The sequence below is a fragment of the Podarcis tiliguerta genome (genome assembly GCF_965153285.1).
Source record: "Podarcis tiliguerta genome assembly, chromosome: 5".
Lineage (NCBI taxonomy): Eukaryota > Metazoa > Chordata > Lepidosauria > Squamata > Lacertidae > Podarcis > Podarcis tiliguerta.
The window spans coordinates 16869530-16890369 of NC_139538.1; the positions used below are offsets into that span (position 1 = coordinate 16869530).

The window sequence follows — 20840 nt, forward strand, 5'->3', positions numbered from 1 at the left end:
AGGGGATGGATGGGTGGGAATATTCCTTAGCTGCCAGTCGGTCTGGATGGCAGGGGGCAGCTCTTCCAGCAGAAAAAGATCTAGTGACTCTAGGAGGCACCATTCCCAATATTGCACAGTGCCATCCAGAAGCAACAGAAGTTAACCCAGTAAGAAAAGTCCATTTCCCCTCTGTTTCCAAGTATTTCACTGGATTTGAGTATGCATAACTGTACTGCATTAGGGCCATTGTGGTCATATATAGAGATTTCCTAATGCGGTCTTGAATTGCATTAGTGATAACTTGGTCCGTTTTGAAGCTTACATACCAGGCTTACTCCACGTTACTCTATTCTAAATACCTGATTTCCTTAAATTCAGGAAGCTTTATATATTCCAAGCGTTTGGTATAAAACAGGTTTGTGACCTACTGACATACTGGGATGTATCAGAAATGGGTGAATTTTGGTTAACCCAGATTAATTCTCGAAATTAATTCAGGAAGCGTCTACAGAACCTTATGTGGAGGATAGGCCTGAGAGCCAGAGTGGTGGGTCTTTACTGCATGGTGTGTTTGATGAAGAAGAATCTGCAAAGTCTTTTCAGGAAGCTCTGAATCAGTGGAGAAGTAGAAATCACTGTCAGAAATCTAAGGAAGAACGTTCCTGTCAGGTTGGACCAGGTAAGGATGAGAGCCAGTGTGGTGTAGTGGTTCGGAGCGGTGGACTCGTAATCTGGTGAACCGGGTTCGCTTCCCCGCTCCTCCACATGCAGCTGCTGGGTGACCTTGGGCTAGTCACACTTCTCTGAAGTCTCTCAGCCCCACTCACCTCACAGAGTGTTTGTTGGGGGCGGGGAGGAAGGGAAAGGAGAATGTTAGCCGCTTTGAGACTCCTTAAAGGGAGTGAAAGGCAGGATATCAAATCCAAACTCTTCTTCTTCTTCTTCTTAATAATTGCTACATAATATTTGGAAAAGAAAGCTGATCTAGCTTACATTCTAAGTATTCCACATGACACAAGGATAGGTCAGTATTTGACTTGTGAATGATGACAGCGATTGTCCAAAAAGTGGGGAAATATTTAAATAAATTCCTGGGCATGAACTGATATAAGGGACACTTCACTGCCTTGATTACTTGTGGGGCTTAGCCTACACATTTGGCTTGCAATTTCCGTGCATTGTGCAAGGGCTGCACTAATGTGTGTTGCAATTTATGCTATTAAATATTATCAATTCTGAATTATTTTCTTAGTATTGTTAATCCCATTGGTTCTGCCAGAGCTGTAGAGCTACTGTTGGCAAATTAATGTGAGTGATGTCCTAATATGTTTGAATGGGTGCTGATAGTTTTCTCTATATTGTTATAGAAAATACTGGTTCCTGTCAAGTGCAGACAAGCCCTCCAGTTGCGAAGAAAGCTATTGAAATTGACTTCAAGGAAGATGGCTTGAAGTATATGGAAAGATTATTGATTAAGAAGCATAGAAGGTATTCGCTGGATTGCTGCAATGCACAAGGGACTTTAATCTAATTGCTTATTCTAAAATAGTGTAATCAAAGTATTCAGGCAGTAATATTGGAAAATACTCCTTCATAGGGAAAGGAGTTGCTGATTTAGAATGTTTATTGGGAATGACTTTATGGGTGTCAAGGTAACTTAGGGTATAATGTTACCAATAATTCTGAAAGTGTTGAAAGTGAAAGTGTTGTGAAGGGTTGCAATTTTTTTAATTGAACTTGATTTATCTCAGTAGATGCTGGCCCACTTTGCACGTAGCGCTAAGCCAAACCATGGCTTTCTACAAGCAGATGTGTGTGGTTCCCTCGAGAGGAAATCACATCCCCTTTGCACCTCCTCTGATCCTGCTGCTGCTGCTGCTGCACTACCAGGGCTAAACCATGGTTTGGCTTAGCATGTCATCGAAACCCGGGCAGGTTATTTGTCACACACCAGACGAATTGGGAGCTGAAGCCAAGGTTTGTTCTTGGTTTTCATCTTGTGATTTGTCCAAAGGAGATAAACCATGAAGCCTGGGTTCTGACGACACGCTAAGAACCAAACCATTGTTTAACTCACAGTAGCAGGACCAGGGGAAGAGCAAAACAGCTTTGGTCTCTCTGGGATCCTGCATGTTTGTTCTGCACCATGGTTTGCCTTTGTGTTGTGACTGAGACTCAGCAAAAGACCCAGTCTGGAAGTAGATAACCATTGTGAGAAGTCAGGATCAGTTTTCTCACATTCTCTGTGCATACCAAAAAGAGTAACAGTGTGATAATAGGCTTGCAGTTTTAAAGCATTTTCCTCCTCTTTGTTTTTTATAGAACTCCAGTTGATAAGTTGCCAGATAGTATTATAACAGATGAACTGAAGCTTGAAAAGCCGCAGATTAATGAACCTGATGACACTTGGGTTGGAGGAGAGGATGATGATGATGAAGACGATGATGATATAGCATTTGCTCGTTTTGAAGGTTTGCTGGGCTTCTCAATCCGTTATAGAGTACTTTTATGCTCCCAGTGGCAATCTACATCAAGAATCTGAATGGCTAATCAGGTTTATGGAATAATTGCAATTGGGACATACTGAATTCCCAAAAAGCAATTTGACAATTTACAAAGTTAAATTAAGATGCAGTTGCACCAACACGCAAATGGTGGTATGGAAAGTTGGGAGTGTGAGGTGAAGCTATTGTGCAGCCATTTCATTCCTTGCCCAGAAAGGATAATATTTGAAGTACATTAACCCACTCTCTCCATATGAAAATGGTTGTGTCACCCAGTCCTGAGCGATGCAGGAATTGAGAAGCTTGGGCTTGACAAAAGCCAGCTATTGCAAATGTATTTTTCTTCAGTTTGTGAGATCTTAATACCCTTTCAGTGCTTCCAGTCTGCAAAGTTTGTAGATACAGGGTGCTTTAATATTTCCTTTTTTGTTTGTTTGCCAACTCCACACGGCTGATAAAATCTGGTAGGAGACAAGTGAATATGGGTGTCCTTAGAACCAGTGAATTTAGGGGTGTTTAGGTGATTGTTCTTGAGAAAGGCTCTTGGCGTTTCCCTCAAAAACTCATGTGTCGGTTACATATTACACTGTAATATCAGAAATGAAACTGGAAATACATTGTCCAGGCGAGTCCTTAAAACTTTTCCTTTCTCCAGACAATCCCTTGTTACCAACCTTATCCAGATTAGTTAATCCATAATGGGGTTTGGGGTTTTTTTTTTGTCTCTGGCTCCATCCATCGCTCTGCCCACCGCACTTACTTTTCTTGTGAAATTATACTGCTGTTGAGCCATCATCGTATCCTTTTGATTCTCCATGTTTTCAGCATTTCCCCCCCATTCACTGAGCTGTTATCACACATTGTTACTACAGATAGGGATGTTCCTGCTTAGCACAATGCGTACTAACCTAATGGTTTCAATTATTCACACCTAGAACAAGAGGCAAGAGAATACCTTGCCATTAGCGCTTCCTCAACAGACTGGAATGTCTGGCACTGCAATTTCGCAGCTGTGTAAGAACAATTATTTAGTACAAATCTAAAATACAAACACTGGCAGAGTTTTAATTTTTAATTCCAGCTAAAGAAATGAAAAAGTACTGGGCAGATGTTTCCAAAGGAGAAGAGCCTGAGGCACTTTTTGCAAACGTTGAGCCCTCTCTGGAAATCAGGGTCCTTGAAGACGTAAGTGTTTTATTGCCTGGCTAGTTCAAGTTCAGTTTCATTTGTTGCACTTAGTAGACTTCACAAAATATACAGTAGCATAAATGTGTACAAATGGGATTGCCCACCGCATAAAATTTCCTTTGTCTGCATTCCCGTGACAGTTAACTTGACAGGCTTGTTTTAGCAAACCCACAGTTGACCGCAGTAGCACGAAGCAAGGTGAGAAGAACACAAATAATCTAAGCAGAGCTGAACACTGGTAACATTAACAGCAGTTAAAGCAGAAAATAAATAAATATGGGATCCGTTGCATTACAGGCTTGTCAGGAGGAAGAAATATGGACATGAGTTTGAGAAGTGGTTGCAAAATGCATAATATACAGCATTAATGGCCCATCTTTCTAACAAATATTCAGGGCAGTTAGAGCTGGATTGCATTACAAGCCCAAATGTTTCTGCGTTGTTTATGTGTTAACTTTACGTATCCATTCTTTTAATGAATGCAGCCAAGACAGCAGAACATTTTCATGGATTCCCTGGCATCATCTGATGGCATAAATTTAGCCAATATTTTTTGCTACATTTTGAGTCAGAGCTTACCTTGCCCTTATTTTGGGTACCCTGGAATATGCTAAATAATGTGCACCAAGAGTGTGCTCTTTTTAAGTTACAGAGAGTGCCTTGGTTATATCAGCGAAAAAGCAAACTCAGCCCTTGTGGCTGGGATTAAGAGGATGAGTATATAGGTCCAGGGGACCCCCTGAATTATAGCCTCTGTCATATTAGAAGGAAAGTGCAGAATGAGCTCTATTTATACCCTACCTACTTATGCTGTGAAGGCACAGCTGACTCTGCTGGACCAAACAGGTCATTGATTTTTATAACAATTCTTGTGGCTTCTGCTTCGATGAAATGGATTTGCCCAGTCAACAAGCGTAAAATGAATGCACTGTATTAAAACTATTTTCTACACAGGCTTATTATTAAGAGCAATTGTTGAGAGTCATTAGCTCCCGAACAGTGGGTTCTCTCCTTTTTGTTATCTATCCATATTGGGAGGCAAAGTGGGATGTGAATGGAACTTGTCTGGTGCAACAGGAAGCCTTGTTTGTTGGTTTAACAAATTTTATATGCTGCTTGGTGGTAAGAAAAACTGTTTTAAGCGGTCTACAAAAATATAAAATATTAAAATTATCTGTTAAAAACATGCCCAATCCTCAGACAACCAAGGGTTTGTTGTGTATTGTCTACGGTACCATGTAATTGTTTAGATTTTAGGTTACAGTATTGCAAACATGACTGGGCTTGGGATGGAGTGGACTGAGATTCTCTTTTGAATGAATGAATGAATGAATAAGTTTTCTTTCTGATAAGGCTTGCAAAGAGGAGCCAGAAGAACCTGCCAATTTTGTCGTGTCAGAAGCTGGATCTGATGATTTGATTGATTACAGGTAACGATTACAGCCTAATTATGGAACATGGTTACACACATTTGTGCTGACACATTTTGATTTGCATCCTGCAGTTGTCCCTGGGAATTTTTTATTCAAACCAGAACCTGAACAGGCATATATTAGAGAAGAAAGTAGCCCATTTCATGCAATATTCCAAGGCAAGGGGGCTCCAAGCATTGAAAAGGGGTAGCAGCATCCAGGTCCTGCTTCCACCAACCTGCTTCCAGGTCACCTGATTCCCTAAGCCCCACCCCTGATGCCCACACGTTGAGTGTAAACACCCACAAAACAGAAGCCTGCAGGTGTAAACGTCTGGATCCATTGAAAATCTGTTGGCATATAAGGCTAGGCATGAAGGCTTCCATTTTGCAGGTGCCTATCCATAGACCATAGGGCTGGCTGATCAGAAGGTCAGCGGTTCAAATCCCTGTGATGGGATGAGCTCCCGTTGCTCTGTCCCAGCTCCTGCCAACCTAGCAGTTCGAAAGCACGTCAAGTGCAAGTAGATAAATAGGTACCGCTCCGGCGGGAAGGTTAACAGCGTTTCTGTGTGCTGCTCTGGTTTGCCAGAAGTGGCTTAGTCATGCTGGCCACATGACCTGGAAGCTGTCTGCGGACAAACACCAGCTCCCTCGGCCTATAGAGCGAGATGAGCACCACAACCCCAGAGTCCGTGACTGGACCTAACGGTCAGGGGTACCTTTATGTTTACCTATGCATTTTGCAGGTGTCAGAGGTGTGGAAAGGGAAGCCACATTACACCAGAGGCAGGACTTGGAGTCCGATGCTGTTGGCTTTTCAGTGTATAGATGCCCCTTTACCTTAATAATGCATGAAGGATCTTCCCAACATAGACCTATTACGAGTATAAGGAGAACCATGCTGGATGAGGCTCAAGGTCCAGCATATATTTCTCAAAGTGACCAGCCAGATGCCTGTGGAACCCCAAAGGCAGAACATGCACATGACAGCACTCTTCCCACTTGTGATTCCCATTAGCTGGTGCATGGAAGCATACTGCCTTCAACAGTGGAGTTATCTGGCTTCTGATTTTAAGTTGTAAAAGCCCCATTGCCTCATCCCCTTCATGTGAGCAATGTGTGCAGAGGCTTCTTCATCTCTTCAGAGTCCGCTTCAACTGAAGGATCTCATCCGCTGCTCAGTCTCCTGAAATTCATATTTTAGAATCTTTAATTTGGCCTCATTTTCCCCCTTCGTTTCCTGAAACATGTAGCACATATTTTTGTACTTAAATTACAGCTTAAAAAAGAAGTGCAATTAATGAAATTTTCTGTGTGGAATGTAAATGCAAAAGTAATTATCCCAGATAAAAATCATAATCACCACACCAAATCAGTATCAAATGGCTTCAGTGTAAAATTATCACATGGTCTGAATGTGGCAGCTGGACTGGTGACTGGGAGTGGTTGCTGAGACCATATAACCTCGGTCCTGAAAGACCTACACTGGCTCCCAGTACGTTTCCGAGCACAATTCAAAGTGTTAGTGCTGACCTTTAAAGCGCTAAACAGCCTCAGCCCAATATACCCGAAGGAGCATCTCCACCCCTGTCGTTCAGCCCAGACACTGAAGTCCAGCTCTGAAGGCCTTCTGGTGGTTCCCTCACTGCAAGAAGTGAGGTTACAGGGAAGCAGGCAGAAGGCCTTCTCGGTAGTGGTGCCTGCCTTGTGGAACGCCCTCCCAGCAGATGTCAAGGCAATAAACAACTATTTTACTTTTAAAAGACAACTGAAGGCAGCCCTCTTTAGGGAGGTTTTTAATGTCTAATGCTGTATTGTTTTTAATATTCAGTTGGAAGCTGCCCAGAGTGGCTGGGGAAACCCAGCTAGATGGGCGGGGTGTAAATAATAAATTGTTGTTGTTGTTGTTGTTGTTGTTAATGTTTATCTCCGATAGACCTGTAGGAAGTTTCTTTAATGTGGCAATCTGGTCATGTTCTGCTCCAATTTTTGTCTTGTACCTTAAGTGGTCCCATGTCGGAAAATCAGAAAACTGAACCTGATGTTTCATCACTTTCACCTGCAGCTCAGAAAGAACAGTGTGTAAATGTGCTTCATAATAAACAGAAAGAAACACCTCGAGGTGAGCTTATGGTAGTCACTTCTACTGGTAAAAGAGGATTTTTCTCCCCCAGAGAAGGTGGTTTGTGTTTGCACAGATGTCTTAACCCGTGCATAAGTGACAACTTCTGTGCTTATTCCCAAGGGCGCACACCTTCCTAAAAACCAATAATGCGTACCTTTTAACCTCTATACATAACTGTTTCCGTTGACTATGCAGTCAGGCAGGAGGCCTGAATCTCCCAGCATTCAGAAATGCTAGATGAGCCTTTGACCCTTAAGCATCATTCCTGGAGTATGTACCACCGAGTAAAGATTTGTTTAAGGGAAACAGCTTAAGGTGAAATGTGGCAAGAAGGAAATAATAAAATATAGCTATCTGCCTGCTTTCAAACTTACATAGGCGGTTCTTTTGTGGACTGAACCTATTTTGTTCCTAGCTTCTGTCTGGATGTTCAGCCCCTGAGTGCAGGTCCCTGGTTTTACATGCGAGTTGATGTAACTTGTGTGTTAATGGCCTATTTTAAGGCAATCATTTGAGAAACTACACGCAGGGATTTGAACTGACACGGTTTCTTTCTCTCTCTCTTTTGCTTCAATTCTTTAGCAAGAGCACCTTTTGCAGAGTCAGGGAAAGCAGATGGCGCTTGGGGCTGCTCCGGTGCAGAGGAAACGGTTCCTTGCACCCCTTTTAAAGGAGCTGCGGCAAAAGAGAAACATTCGAAGACAAGGAAGATTAGCACTCGCAAGAAATCGGAGCAGGCTTCTAGACCGCCCAAATCGGCTCCGAGGGAACCTTGCGCAGTGATGTCCGCAGAGTCACAGGAAGCGTCGCCGCTCACTGCCAAGTCTTCAGTGGTAAAAATAAATAAATAAAAGGAATTAAACTCCACTTTTGTTTTTTGGGGAGAGGGGGGCGGGTGCCATTTCCTCGTTATTTGTTGAACCATTAGTAGAATAACAGCAGGAATAAATTTCTGTCTTGTATGGCGCATTGCACTTTTTTTTTCCATTTCATCTTGTGAATGGGGCCATTTTTGTGCCAGTTGAACCACTGCATTGTTTCATCTGTCTGGAGAGGAGAGAAGAGTAGGTGTGGGGAAAGGGGACAGCACAGGATGCAGAAGGAAAGAAGCTTTCTTATTCCCAAGTCCTCAGAGGAAAGGGCTCTGGCTCAGTGAGAGAGCATCTGCTTTCAATTCAGAAGGTTCTGGGTTCAATCCCTGGTATCTCTGGGTAGGGCTGGGAGAGAAATCCTGAAGGGTTTCTGCCGGTCTTAGTATAAACCATGAAGCTCTTTGGGTGACCTTGGACTAGTTCCGCCTCTCAGACTAGCCTACCTCATAGGGCTGTTGTGGGGATTAAATAAGAAGAGGGAGAAACAAGTATGCCACCTTGAGCTCCTTGAAGAAGAAAAAAGGTGGGGTATAAATGCAGCAAATAGGGATGCGGGTGGCGCTGTGGGTTAAACCACAGAGCCTAGGACTTGCCGATCAGAAGGTCGGTGGTTTGAATCCCCGCGACAGGGTGAGCTCCCGTTGCTCGGTCCCTGCTCCTGCCAACCTAGCAGTTCAAAAGCACATCAAAGTGCAAGTAGATAAATAGGTACCACTCTGGTGGGAAGGTAAACGGCGTTTCTGTGCGCTGCTCTGGTTCACCAGAAGCGGCTCAGTCATGCTGGCCACATGACCCGGAAACTGTACTCCGGCTCCCTCAGTCAATAAAGCGAGATGAGCGCCGCAACCCCAGAGTCGGCCACGACTGGACCTAATGGTCAGGGGTCCCTTTACCTTTACTTTTACCCAAGCAAGAATATGGAGGTGAAAGCATAGGTTGGCTCTACCTCCTGGTTGATTTCCTCTCCCTCACCCTGTTTCATTTAGGACTCTTCGGTGGCAATATTTCCCATTCATAGAATAATTCCACGAAAGGATCCAACAAATGGAAAATATTCATTTCAATGGATTATCCGGCATCCGTGGGTGGTTCCCTGAACAGAATCCAAGAGGAAATCCCCGGGGGGGGGGGGGTGGAAATCCTTCCCACCCTCCAAAAATATCTGAAGGGAGCCCCCCACCCCCATTTTTCTCCGATTCTAGGAACAAAGAGGCCCCACGTAACTCCTGCCTGGTGGGACATTGGGAATATGATTTTCTCCTCCTCTTCCTTACTATTTTAATCTCCCATACACCCACACAATTGACTTTGGGGAAGGGTCTTGAGAGTGCCTGAAATTGGAGGATTTTCTTTTCTTTTTTAGTTTAGAGGCAATTGTGATTAAGTGGTACATAAATTGTAGAACTAAAGAATACACAGGTGGAGAGCATTGCTTGCGGAGGTTCTGTTCCCGGCCCCCCGTGCACGTGGATGTAGGACTTTTCAGTGTGCTCCACCCCCCCCGCCCTGCTCCTGTTTTGCCCCCATTCTGCTTTCTTCTGGGTCCCAAAGGACCTGCACATCAACAATTGTCCTTCAGTTAGGTGCGCCTAAAACGGTTGCTGCCTGTAAAAATATTTTGTGCCTGCATTTTTTGCTTTCCAGCAAAACACTATGAACAGAATCATAAGTGTAAAACATTTCTGAAGGGTGTGTCCACCCTTTAATCCATTCTAAGTTACAAGCCAATGGTCAGCAGCTCAACAGCGCCACAGTGCAGAGAAAATGCAGAGAAAGTTTCATTGTCATCATGCTAGGAGGGGATGATAGAATAGTTCTTTATTATATGCTACTAACTTCCTTTGGGGATGCGGGTGGCGCTGTGGTATAAAACCACTGAGCCTCTTGGGCTTGCAGATCAGAAGGTCGGCGGTTTGAATCCCCACGACGGGGTGAGCCCCCGTTGCTCGGTCCCAGCTCCTGCCAACCTAGCAGTGCGAAAGCACGCCCAAAAAAACAGCAAGTAGATAAATAGGTACTGCTCCGGTGGGAAGTTAAACAGCGTTTCCGTGCGCTGCAGCGTTTTGGTGTTCGGTTGCGCCAGAAGCGGCTTAGTCATGCTGGCCACATGTCCCGGAAAAATTGTCTGCAGACAAATGCCGGTTCCCTCTGCCTGTAAAGCGAGATGAGTGCCGCAACCCCAGAGTCATCTGCGACTGGACTTAACTGTCAGGGGTCCTTTATCTTTTACCTTCCATTACTTTTGCTTGATTTGGCTTTCTTAGACTTTGATGCCTTCCTAAGTAAAGGTAAAGGTACCCCTGCCCGTACGGGCCAGTCTTGACAGACTCTAGGGTTGTGCGCCCATCTCACTCAAGAGGCTGGGGGCCAGCGCTGTCCGGAGACACTTCCGGGTCACGTGGCCCAGCGTGACATCGCTGCTCTGGCGAGCCAGAGCCGCACACGGAAACGCCGTTTACCTTCCCGCTAGTAAGCGGTCCCTATTTATCTACTTGCACCCGGGAGTGCTTTTGAACTGCTAGGTTGGCAGGCGCTGGGACTGAACAGCGGGAGTGCACCCTGCCACGGGGATTCGAACCGCCGATCTTTCGATCGGCAAGCCCTAGGCATTGAGGCTTTAACCCACAGCGCCACCCGCGTCCCTTGATGCCTTCCTAGAGGGGTTCATATTGCTCTGTTTCAAACAGCATCTAGGAACAATATTGGCCAAGTTGTTTATAAACATCTGCCCCCCCTCCCCCGCAGAAAGCAGAAGCCGCATCAGTAGGTCAGATTTTCCACTGCCTAAGTCACTGAAAGTGATTTATTATTTAAGGAGTAAGCAAGGACAAGGACTAGATCTGCTCATTAAAAATTAGAGGGGGGGAAATATTCCAGTGTGGTCGATTTAGAGGATACGTTTCTAAAATGAGCTGTGGTTTTTTGGGGTGGTTTTCTCTCTCTCTCTCGAGTTGTTAAAGTGTGCTTTTGCTTATATAAGTTGAAGATTGATTAAAGGACAATTATTTATTTGATAAGATGTTTGCTTTCCCTAAATACGGCATATAGTTTTTTATGGAATTGCATTTTGTGTATGCACTGTTGATTTGGATCTTGAATTTTGCTGTTGACAACCACAATTTTATTTTTAAAAAATATACAAAAAGTGAAGAGAAATAAGAAGCAGTGGCTAGGATTTGCTCTCATTCATTAGCTCTGGAGGGGCTAGGAATACTATTAGGGACTCAAATTGGAGGAAAACAGATCAGTAGCTTGCTGGACTCTGGCCTTGGCAGGAATTTCAGAATATTCTTAAAGCAGACATTTGGGAAACTTTGACCCTGCATTCCCGTCAACCCCAGCCAGCATGACCAATGGTATGGGATGCTATGAGTTGCAGTTGCAACAAAATCTGGAGTCCCACAATCTTGGTGACACAATATACAGTGGTGCCCCGCAAGACGAATGCCTCGCAAGACGAAAGGGTTTTCCTTTTTGGAGGCGCTTCGCAAGACGAATTTCCCTATGGACTTGCTTCACAAGACGAAAATGACGAAAATTTTGAGGGGTTTTTTCCGCTCCCCAACCCCTTTTTCTGAAGCGCTAAGCTGCTAATAGCCTTTTAGCAGCTAAACCGCTAATCCCTTAAGCCTTAAAAAGCCGTTAATAGCCCTTAAACTGCCAATAGCGCTAATAGCGCTAATCCGCTAATGGGCTTGCTTCGCAAGACGAAAAAAACGCAAGACGAAAAGACTCGCGGAACGGATTCTTTTCGTCTTGCGAGGCACCACTGTATAATAGAGGATTTTTTGTGCTTGCCTTGTAAGATGTACATTTAATGTATTTAATGCAACCACAGCAATGCAGTTTTTGTGACCTTTTAAAAGTCTGAGTTTCATTTTTATGCATAATTTCAACCCTGTGTAACTAAGCGAATTTCAACATTGCCAAAATTCCTAGCTTTTTGAAGAAAGACAATACATGTGGATAACTTTAGCTTTTTAATATCTGTATGATATTTAAAGAATAGTTTTAAGGGTAAAGCTGTGTAGGGCCTCTACAGACATTTGCCATGGTGTATTAAACCATTGTTCAGGATTGGCTGCAAACCAGGTCGTCAAACTGATTGAATTGCATTTTCCAACCAGGATTAAAGCGGCCCTTGTAAGTATACAGTGGTGCCTCGCAAGACGAAAAGAATCCGTTCCACGAGTCTCTTCGTCTTGCGGTTTTTTTCGTCTTGCGAAGCAAGCCCATTAGCGGATTAGCACTATTAGCGCTATTAGTGGTTTAGCGGCTATTAGCAGCTTAAGGGATTAGCGGATTAGCTGCTAAAGGGCTATTAGCGGCTATTAAAGGCTTAAGGGATTAGCGGATTAGCTGCTAAAAGGCTATTAGCGTCTTAGATCAGCTGATAAGCGGCTTAGATCAGCTGTTCAGCGGCTTAGGGGCTTGGGAAAAAGGCTGGGAGGGGGAAAAAAACCCCAGGAATCGCAAGACATTTTCGTCTTGCGAAGCAAGCCCATAGCAAATTCGTTTTGCGAAGCACCCCCAAAACAGAAAACCCTTTCGTCTAGCGGGTTTTCCGTCTTGCGAGGCATTCGTCTTGTGGGGCACCACTGTACTTTGTTGGGAGCAAGTCCCACTGAACTCAGGGGCTTTCCAAGCTCATATGCATAGGATTACATTGCCACTGTTCCATCTGTGTCAAGCAAACCGTGGTTAAGGCAGCTTTTCAGCCTCTTCCAATTGCTCTTGCTTGCAAATTGACAGGCCATGTTGGTGTTTTCATGTACAGCCCCACTTAGACACAAGTTAATTTAGCTGAGAAAGGTACACCTGGCTTAGTACCAACCCAGCGCACCATGGTTAGTACTAACCTGGTTTAACCATTCTTTCTTCACCAGGACAGAGAAGATTTCAAATTTTAAAAATGCAGTGCTACTGGGAAAGCTTATGTCAAGTGGCTTCAAAACAGCGTTGTCTTCCCAATCTTCTTTCTCTCCCCAGTTGTTACAGGAAATAGCCCAGAAGGAGAAACCTAGCTGTGCCCCATATCGAGGGCTTGAGGAATTCTTTACAAGCTGTGAGCAAGTTATGATGGAATCGTTTCCTTCGCCACGTGCAGGCAGGCAATCGCCAAGCCGTGGCATTTCATTTTCAGGTAGTAATGCAGAATCAAACACCTGTTTCCATGCGTGTTGCTTACTGAGCACATTGGCTTTAGGGCATGGTAGCCTCAGTTGCATATTTAAGTACACACAGCTTCCTTATCTGGATATGCCAGGTCTAGGACATCATGTATAAGTGCATTTGGCATAAGCTGGTGTAACTGCCATACTGAGAAGGCGCAAGGAAAAGATTGTAGCAGCAAAACCAACGAGACAAAAGCATGTCATTCTTTCATGCTTTAAGTTGTAAAGCCGTGTTTATCAGACTTGTAGTGAGAAATGCAATTATGTAAGTCACCTGGAAATGTCTTGATTTTCCTCTCTGAAGCAAAGCTTTGATGAGGCCTGTTTTCCCTTAATAACTGTGCATTAAGCTCTTTGGGAAATTATTAAGGAGCCATTAGCAGTCATAAATCAGTTGCTTGAGTACACAAGCTAATTGTTAAATGAAAATTAACAAGCGACTTCCTTTCACTCTTCTTAGAATGTGTTTGTATTTTGCTCTTGTACTCTTTTGAAGTGAAAGTTAGGATCCAGCCTTCACAGATCACTCTGGCTTGCAGCCTTGGAGGGATCGTACACTGAAGGGTTCAGCTATGGCCAGGGACAATTCCTACCAACTGTGCCTGCCGCTATGCACTTTATATTTAAGGACTTGTCATAGGTTTCAGCTGGAGACACTGTTTGATGGCAGGACAATGTTATAGCCAGTGCCCCAGAGTTTCCATTCTAATCCTCCGGGCACAATTCAAAATGCTCATCTTGTTCTGTGAAATTGCTAATGACTATGCCCTTAAAATGTTTTTGTTTAGGCAAACCTGTCTAGATGTGGAGAAATTATATGTGTTTTGTTTCCTTTTAGCTACTGTTTATTCTAATCATCTTTCAAATATTTTTAAATTCCTAATTTTAACTTTTTGTATTGATAATTTCAGTGTTTCATTTTATATTTTTGAAAACCGCTTAGTGATTTTTATTTTTTACAACCAGGTAACATATAAATTTTATTAAGCAAATAAAATAAATAAAATATCTGAAAGGCCTTCATCCAATCAAATGTTTTTAATTTGATCTGATCACCTGCCTTTTAACAGACTAATCTTAATTAACAAATAATTAAATGTGCGTATTTGCAAAAGCTCAATATAGGTGCGTATTGACATGTTTAAGAAGCAGAGATAATTTAATAAACTATAAGTCCATATGCAGCAGTAAAGGCCCCCTCTTCATTCTTTATTACATAAAACAGGAGAGCCTCTAAAAATTAACAGTTTGTGGAATGAAAGTCACCCTTGTTCATTGATGCTGGTGCTATCAATTAATCAGCTAACAATCTAGTGGACTGATGGTGGCGATTAAACCAATCGAAGCTTGCATTTTTTTCCCTCTTCCCCACCCCTCATTCCATCTGTTGTCTTTGTGCTGTGTAAGTCCCATTTACCGGAATTAGACCTCAAAGAGCAGCTTGGCACACAGAATTGTAGAAGGTGAATTCTTAGCTGCGCATGGAAGCAAATAGTTGGGAAAACGTCATCTGTTTCATTTCTGTGTGCCAGTTTATTGTTAAAGGCACTGGACCAGGGAAGGAAGAGGCAGAACTCCTGTAAAGTATGACCTGCAAGTCCTGGGAGTGGAGTGAGGACCCAGTGCATGTAAATCTATGTGGATGCCAGGGGCGTACGAAGTGGGGGGCGGCGGGGGCAGTCCGCTCCGGGTGCCGCTCGGGGGGGGGGGGGTTGACAAGATGGCCTCTGCCTACCCCCAGCTGTAGAGCAACCAAGGGCACGCACAATCAGTATGGGCGCAGCTCGCACAGTGTCCATACGGGCTGCCTCTCGCACGGTGACCGTATGGGATGCTGCGCATGCGCCACCGGGCGGTTCGTCCCACCCCGGGTGCCTGAGAGGGTTCCTCCACCACTTGTGGATGCGTTTAAAAGCAGGTGTAATCTGTCCAACCAAATAATGCTTTAAGAAGAAAATTCTGATTATGGGAATTAAACATCTACCTTTTTTAACTCCAGGGTCTCAGCAGTGGATGAGGCAGTTCAGCTTAAGTGAATGTGCTGATGAGTCTGTAGTGCAAGATGTCTTGGAAAGAGAGCTTGGCAGACCATCAAGTAGACTGGGAAGGCAAAGCCCAGGTCCAAGAGCTTATCGGTCGAAGCTGTCCATTGGTAAGAGCCCAACATAAAAAGCACGCTTGCACTGTGAAACTAGGACGAAGTACGTCCACTTTTGCTATTCCTGATTTTCCCGGGTTCCAAAATGTGCAGAGCGCCTCCATGAGAATTAGAGGCTCTTTACTTCAGAAATTCACCTTCTAGCTCACAGAACAAGAACCGAAGGGAGTAGGAGGAGAGCTGTGTCTGTCTGTGTGTGTGTGTGTGTGTGTGTGTTTGTGTGTGTGTGTAATTATAATGACGAATTGGGGGCAGGGCTTAAGTGCTTGTGTAACTCCTGAGTTAAGTATCTGGCTTTTCTTGAACAAAGAAAGGGGATTTTGATATTTGTTTTATTAAAAAAATCAAAATGTGGGTTGCAAGAGTTCATGTATTGATAATGTCATATTTACTAATAGTAAACCCCAAGTGTGGAGTATGAATTTGGTATTAGTGGGTCGAAAACAGTACCACCTACACATAAGAGGATGAGGGGGACCACAAAGTTTGCAGATACGCAAAAAACAGTAATACTTTGGTCGAAAACTCCTATTTTAGCATATCACAGAACAACATACTTTTAATTTTTCTCCTGCCCCTGTTACTTCATGACTGTATGTGCAAGTATGATGAGTTTTATCACTTTCATTTTTGGGGGTTTCATGTTAAAAAAATTTAGATATAATTGGGCCTTCAACATTACTTCAGCCTGATTCCTGTCCAGATTGAGGAGGTTTCTAGATTTGGAGATGCGGTGCTGCTTAGTGTGTTTGTAAACACCCTTTGGACCCATGCTTAATGTTTTCTAGAATAGGGAAGGACTTTTTATGCATATCTGTAGAAAAGAAAATTTTTGTAGCAGGTCTTTAACAGCAAATCATTCTCACGTTTTCAGAAAATGCTTCTGCAAGGCCCCTTTCTGCAAATATTCCCTTTTGCAGAACCATCACACCCTCACTTCGCCCTTCTTCAGTTCTTCAGACAGGATCCGAAAGCTCAGCTACCTGGCCTTTATCCCGAGCAGCTTCTGAAATTTCAGAAATTGAAGGCATTGATGTCACCGAACATGATGATCCTTTCTTGGAATACAGTACTGATCAACAAGCCTTAGCAGATTTAGAAGACGAATGGCAAAGTAATGCGGGTAATTATGCAATATCATTAAACTCCCATTCTGAAAGATGTATTTTTGGTAGCTTGATTATCTGTATAGTCTGCGTTTATGCTCAGCTGGATGTTTTTCATTTTCCCATATTCTCTGGATTATAAAGATGGAAGTCCACAATATTGGGACATAAGCAACAACACTTCTCTGATTCCCTGATCCTCAGGCAAACATTGGGTGAAGTCAGGCAGGCACAAACTAAACATACCCAGCTCCCTCAACTGTTCCTCCTAAGGTTTGGTTTCCAGACCCTTGATTATCTTGGAGAAGGCAGAAGAGAGCAGTACTATTACTACCCCTGATGTGGACACTGTACTTCTGTTGATGCAGCCTAGAATAGTATTAGCAATTTTGCTGCTGCATCACGCTGTTGACTCATGTTAAGCTTGTGGTCTACTACGACCCCGAGATCCAGGTGTCTCCCATCTTATATTTGTGCAGCTGGTTCTTCCTGAATAAGTGTCAGACCTTACATTTGTCCCTATTGAAATTCATTTTGTTAGTTTTGGCTCAGTTTTTGCCCTCTATGCTCCAGCCAGCCAAGCAACCAACATAATCAGAGTTCAAGGACGCTTTCTAGCCTGGCAGGAGCGCTTGAGGAGAGTGCAGAATAGGGCTGGTGAGGGGTGTGGCTCAGAAGGTTGTGTGGCCTGTGGAGGGTCCCAAGGGCCAGATAGAAAGATCCAGGGGCCACATTTGATTCCCAGGCCTGAGGTTCCTCTTCTCTGGCATAGAATATTGGAGTTATAGAAGAATCGGAGCAGTCTGCATAGGGCTGCTTGTGGAGGGCTTAGAGGACCCTGAGGCAGGGGCAAAAAGTGGGGCTTGTAGAAATGAATTGGAATAAAAAAGAGTAGAGAGAGTTTAGCGATAGGCATGGGGCATAAGTGAGCAGAAATAGCAAGCGGAAGCTTGGACAGGGACCAGTTCATACATTGCACATTCATCACTCAGTTTGAGCAGAAAGTGTGAATTACTTCCAATGAAAAATATGGTGCGCTCTAGAATAAAGTCTAGAATATACATTAACGCTCATGACAGGGATTCTAGTCTCTGTAGCGAAATTCAAATCCCACAGACGGGATTGTTTTGAGCAACTCATTGGCCCACAACTTGTTGAGTGTCTAAATGGAATCAAAACATGACCATCCTGCATCAGATTTTGGGTGACTCTCAGATGCACAGTGTTAGGAGCTCGTCCTACACTCGAGTAGGACCCTGGCAGAGACACATGTCCGCTTGGCATGTTCTCTCCCTCCTGGTCGATCGTTTGGGAGCTTCAAAAGCTTTCTTCAGCCCGAACATCACAGGGACCGATGCCAACAGACATCGGCACACTCACGGATCCGCAGAGTCTTCGCAGTTGCGTAACAGACCTCAGCAACTCAGCATTTTGGCTAATCTACTTTATTTACATATAAACACACACGGAGCACTGCAACATGGCTCCCTCTCTAGCATCAGACAGCAAAGAGAAAAAGAACAAAGGAGAATAGTCCCACTTCACGGAACACAGTAGCACACCACTCTGTGGAGTCAAAACATACACCGTCACGTGATAGACAAAAATCCCATGACTGCAATCATGGAGCAGGAATTCTAACACTCAGTCCCCCATGCAGTTTCCACAAGATGCACAGCAGCTGTGCCTACCCCTGTTAATCTGTGCTGCAGAGTGCAGACAGGGAGAATTGCAGGACCAGTTGGAGCGATGCCTTTGCTAGCATTTCCAGTTTAGCACTAAAGCACTGTGGGATGCTCTCATGAGGGTATAATAACAGAGGCAGGTGCTATGTATTATGAACTATAGTACTATGGACTTGTCCTACATTGGAGAGTTTCTAGCAATATTTTGAGCTGGAGTATATCCCCCTCCCCCAGTTTTAATACACAATATGTCACATTTTGACGGCTCCGACTGTTCTTTCTCATGCTCTGTGAGAATTTCAGGCACCTTAGTATTTCTGTTGCTTGTTACTAAAAGAAAATACTTACAAAATTTCAGATCCTTGGGAAGAATTCAGTGACTTAAGCTCTGGAGACTTCAGTAGACATTCAAAGGGGGCATGTCAGAATCTTCCCGATTTCCTTAATAGCCATGAAATAAAAGACTACAGTAAAGGTGATGCTATAAGGTGAGTTAATCTTGCCATTAACTTTTACAAGAGGATAAACGAAATGTAAAAACCAAACTCCAAAATCCAGCATTTCACATTCTGTGTAACAACGAACTTTCCTTTATACGACTCATGTGACAAAATCAAATCAGAATTCTGCTTACAAACGCTAGAGGTCTGCATGGTTTGCCAGATGAGTCCTGCACCCTCTCATCTAGGTTAATTTATTTTTCCTAATTATCTGCTAATATGGCTTGTTTCTCAATTATCAGCTCATCTCCTCTTCACTGAGAAGTGATTAATTATGCAAGATTTGAAAGCATTAACTTTCCCCAGCTTTTGTTCTTTTTTAACAAAATGCAGCCTTCTAATGAGAACCCTGTTCAGGACACTTTCTCATCCTGCTTTTTCAAAGCCTGCTATCTCCCACTATGGGGCTTTTTCTTGCCCCAGACATATCAGTAAGATCGCCTCCAAGCTTCACATGTAACATGCAACATGGTTCTTTTAGTGGTCGGGTAGCGGGGGCGCAGGTAGCAGAGATTACTTTCTTTAGAAAAATGGGGGGGGGGGGATTTCGATTGTGTGGTATGTTGAGCTTTGGGTATCAAGTGTACCCAACAGAGATGTGCACCAACAATAGGCAGAGCCAGCTAATTTTGATTTTGTTCCCAACATCCTGCATGTTCAGTTCCACAGGGAATGGAATGGTTGTAAGTCAGAAGGTAGGCAAAAGTGCCTGAATATAGCTCAGTTGGTAGAGCACAAGGCTCTTAATCTCTGGGTTGTGGGTTCTAGCCCCACGTTCTGCAAAAGATCCCTGCATTGCAGGGTGTTGTATTAGATCATCATTGTGGTCCCTTCCAATTCTACAGTTCTGTGATTCTATGAGAGCAGGTTCTCACCTTTTTGCTTTATACCCTAACATTTGCAAGTGGCTTTTGTTTTTAGTTTTGTGATTTACTTCCTGTTTTATATTTGGCAAATAACCAAATCATTTAACCCCTGTGTTGCAAACAATAGTCATATCCAAGGCAACACGATGGCCAAATACAATGATACAATATCAATATACACTCTTTATATAATATTAACTATATGAAATCACATAAACAGAAAACTTATGAATCTCTGAAAGTCACAAAATATTCACTCTTAATAGATTCTCTTGAAAATATAAAACCAAATAAACATACGTCATAAGTCTCTGAAAGTCTTTGAAGTCTCTGAAAGAAGCAATGTATCAGATTCTTATCTGGTGAAAACAAGCTTTGTTTATGGTGTCCAACGCTGCCGAAGTAGTTCGCAAACTACTTGTGATCAGTGATTCCGGATATATTTGGCAAAGGCTTTAAAAGAATGGACGGAACAGGACAAATGATTTCCACTTTCCGAAACAGTAGGTGGTCTGATCTTCTATGCAAATCCGAGAGTGATAATAGGTTGAATCTAACCAAGTCATAATCACGGTAGACCTTTGGAAGTCAATGGGCATGACTACCAAGCCCAGCAATTTCAGTGGGTATCACCTGAATGGATGCAAGCCACTGGTTACATATCTGTTTTGCTTCATTGTAATTAATCTTATCTCTGTATCAGGAACTTGCTTGCATTTGGATTTCTGGAAACGAAACAGCTGAACCTTTTAATTATGTTTTATTTTTAGAGTTTATGACGAAAGCCATACAGACGATGAGGAAGACCAGAGGGACAAGCAGCAGGTGATAGACTTGCAGTGAAAAACACACAGAGAAACACACACACACAGAGGAATCGAACTTGATGTACTCTTCTGCTTCAATCCATATAAAATCATCAGGCTGAGGCGCTTATCTCCCCAGCACGGCAGGTTAACTGAGCTGATGTGAAGACAAATCTCAAATAAATAAAATGCATGTTGATGCAGAAAAACAAACAGAGAGAAACGCGTTTGGGCTCTTCCTACTTCGCTACTTCCATTGTTTTCTCCTTTTATATTTGTTCAATGCATCTGTACCTTGCTCTTCAACCAGAAAAGCTCCCAACGTGGCCAGCAAATCCGTAGAAATAAAAACACAAAAGTATGTGTTTCCTTTGCAAAAGATGAATTAGTTTCACCCGGGCCAACCAAGAGGAGGAACGGTGTATTGTTCCATTGTAACAATTTTTAGTTGCTGTTCACT

At 43.3% G+C, this 20840-nt stretch overlaps 1 protein-coding gene across 5 annotated transcripts in view; it reads left to right on the plus strand.

Annotated features, from left to right (window-relative positions):
- Positions 1-20603, plus strand: part of ZBBX (zinc finger B-box domain containing) — a 47405-nt gene extending 26802 nt beyond the window's left edge. For all 5 annotated transcript variants that reach the window (XM_083442064.1, XM_083442065.1, XM_083442068.1 and 2 more), the window contains 12 exons: positions 481-661; positions 1350-1470; positions 2305-2453; positions 3568-3671; positions 5028-5104; positions 7095-7210; positions 7796-8046; positions 13075-13228; positions 15259-15411; positions 16292-16540; positions 18567-18696; positions 20345-20603. In XM_083442064.1, the coding sequence (XP_083298190.1) occupies positions 481-661; positions 1350-1470; positions 2305-2453; positions 3568-3671; positions 5028-5104; positions 7095-7210; positions 7796-8046; positions 13075-13228; positions 15259-15411; positions 16292-16540; positions 18567-18696; positions 20345-20417 (1758 nt within the window). In that variant the 3' untranslated portion in view covers positions 20418-20603. The remainder of the gene's footprint in view (positions 1-480; positions 662-1349; positions 1471-2304; positions 2454-3567; positions 3672-5027; positions 5105-7094; positions 7211-7795; positions 8047-13074; positions 13229-15258; positions 15412-16291; positions 16541-18566; positions 18697-20344) is intronic.
- The last annotated feature ends 237 nt before the right edge of the window (positions 20604-20840 follow it).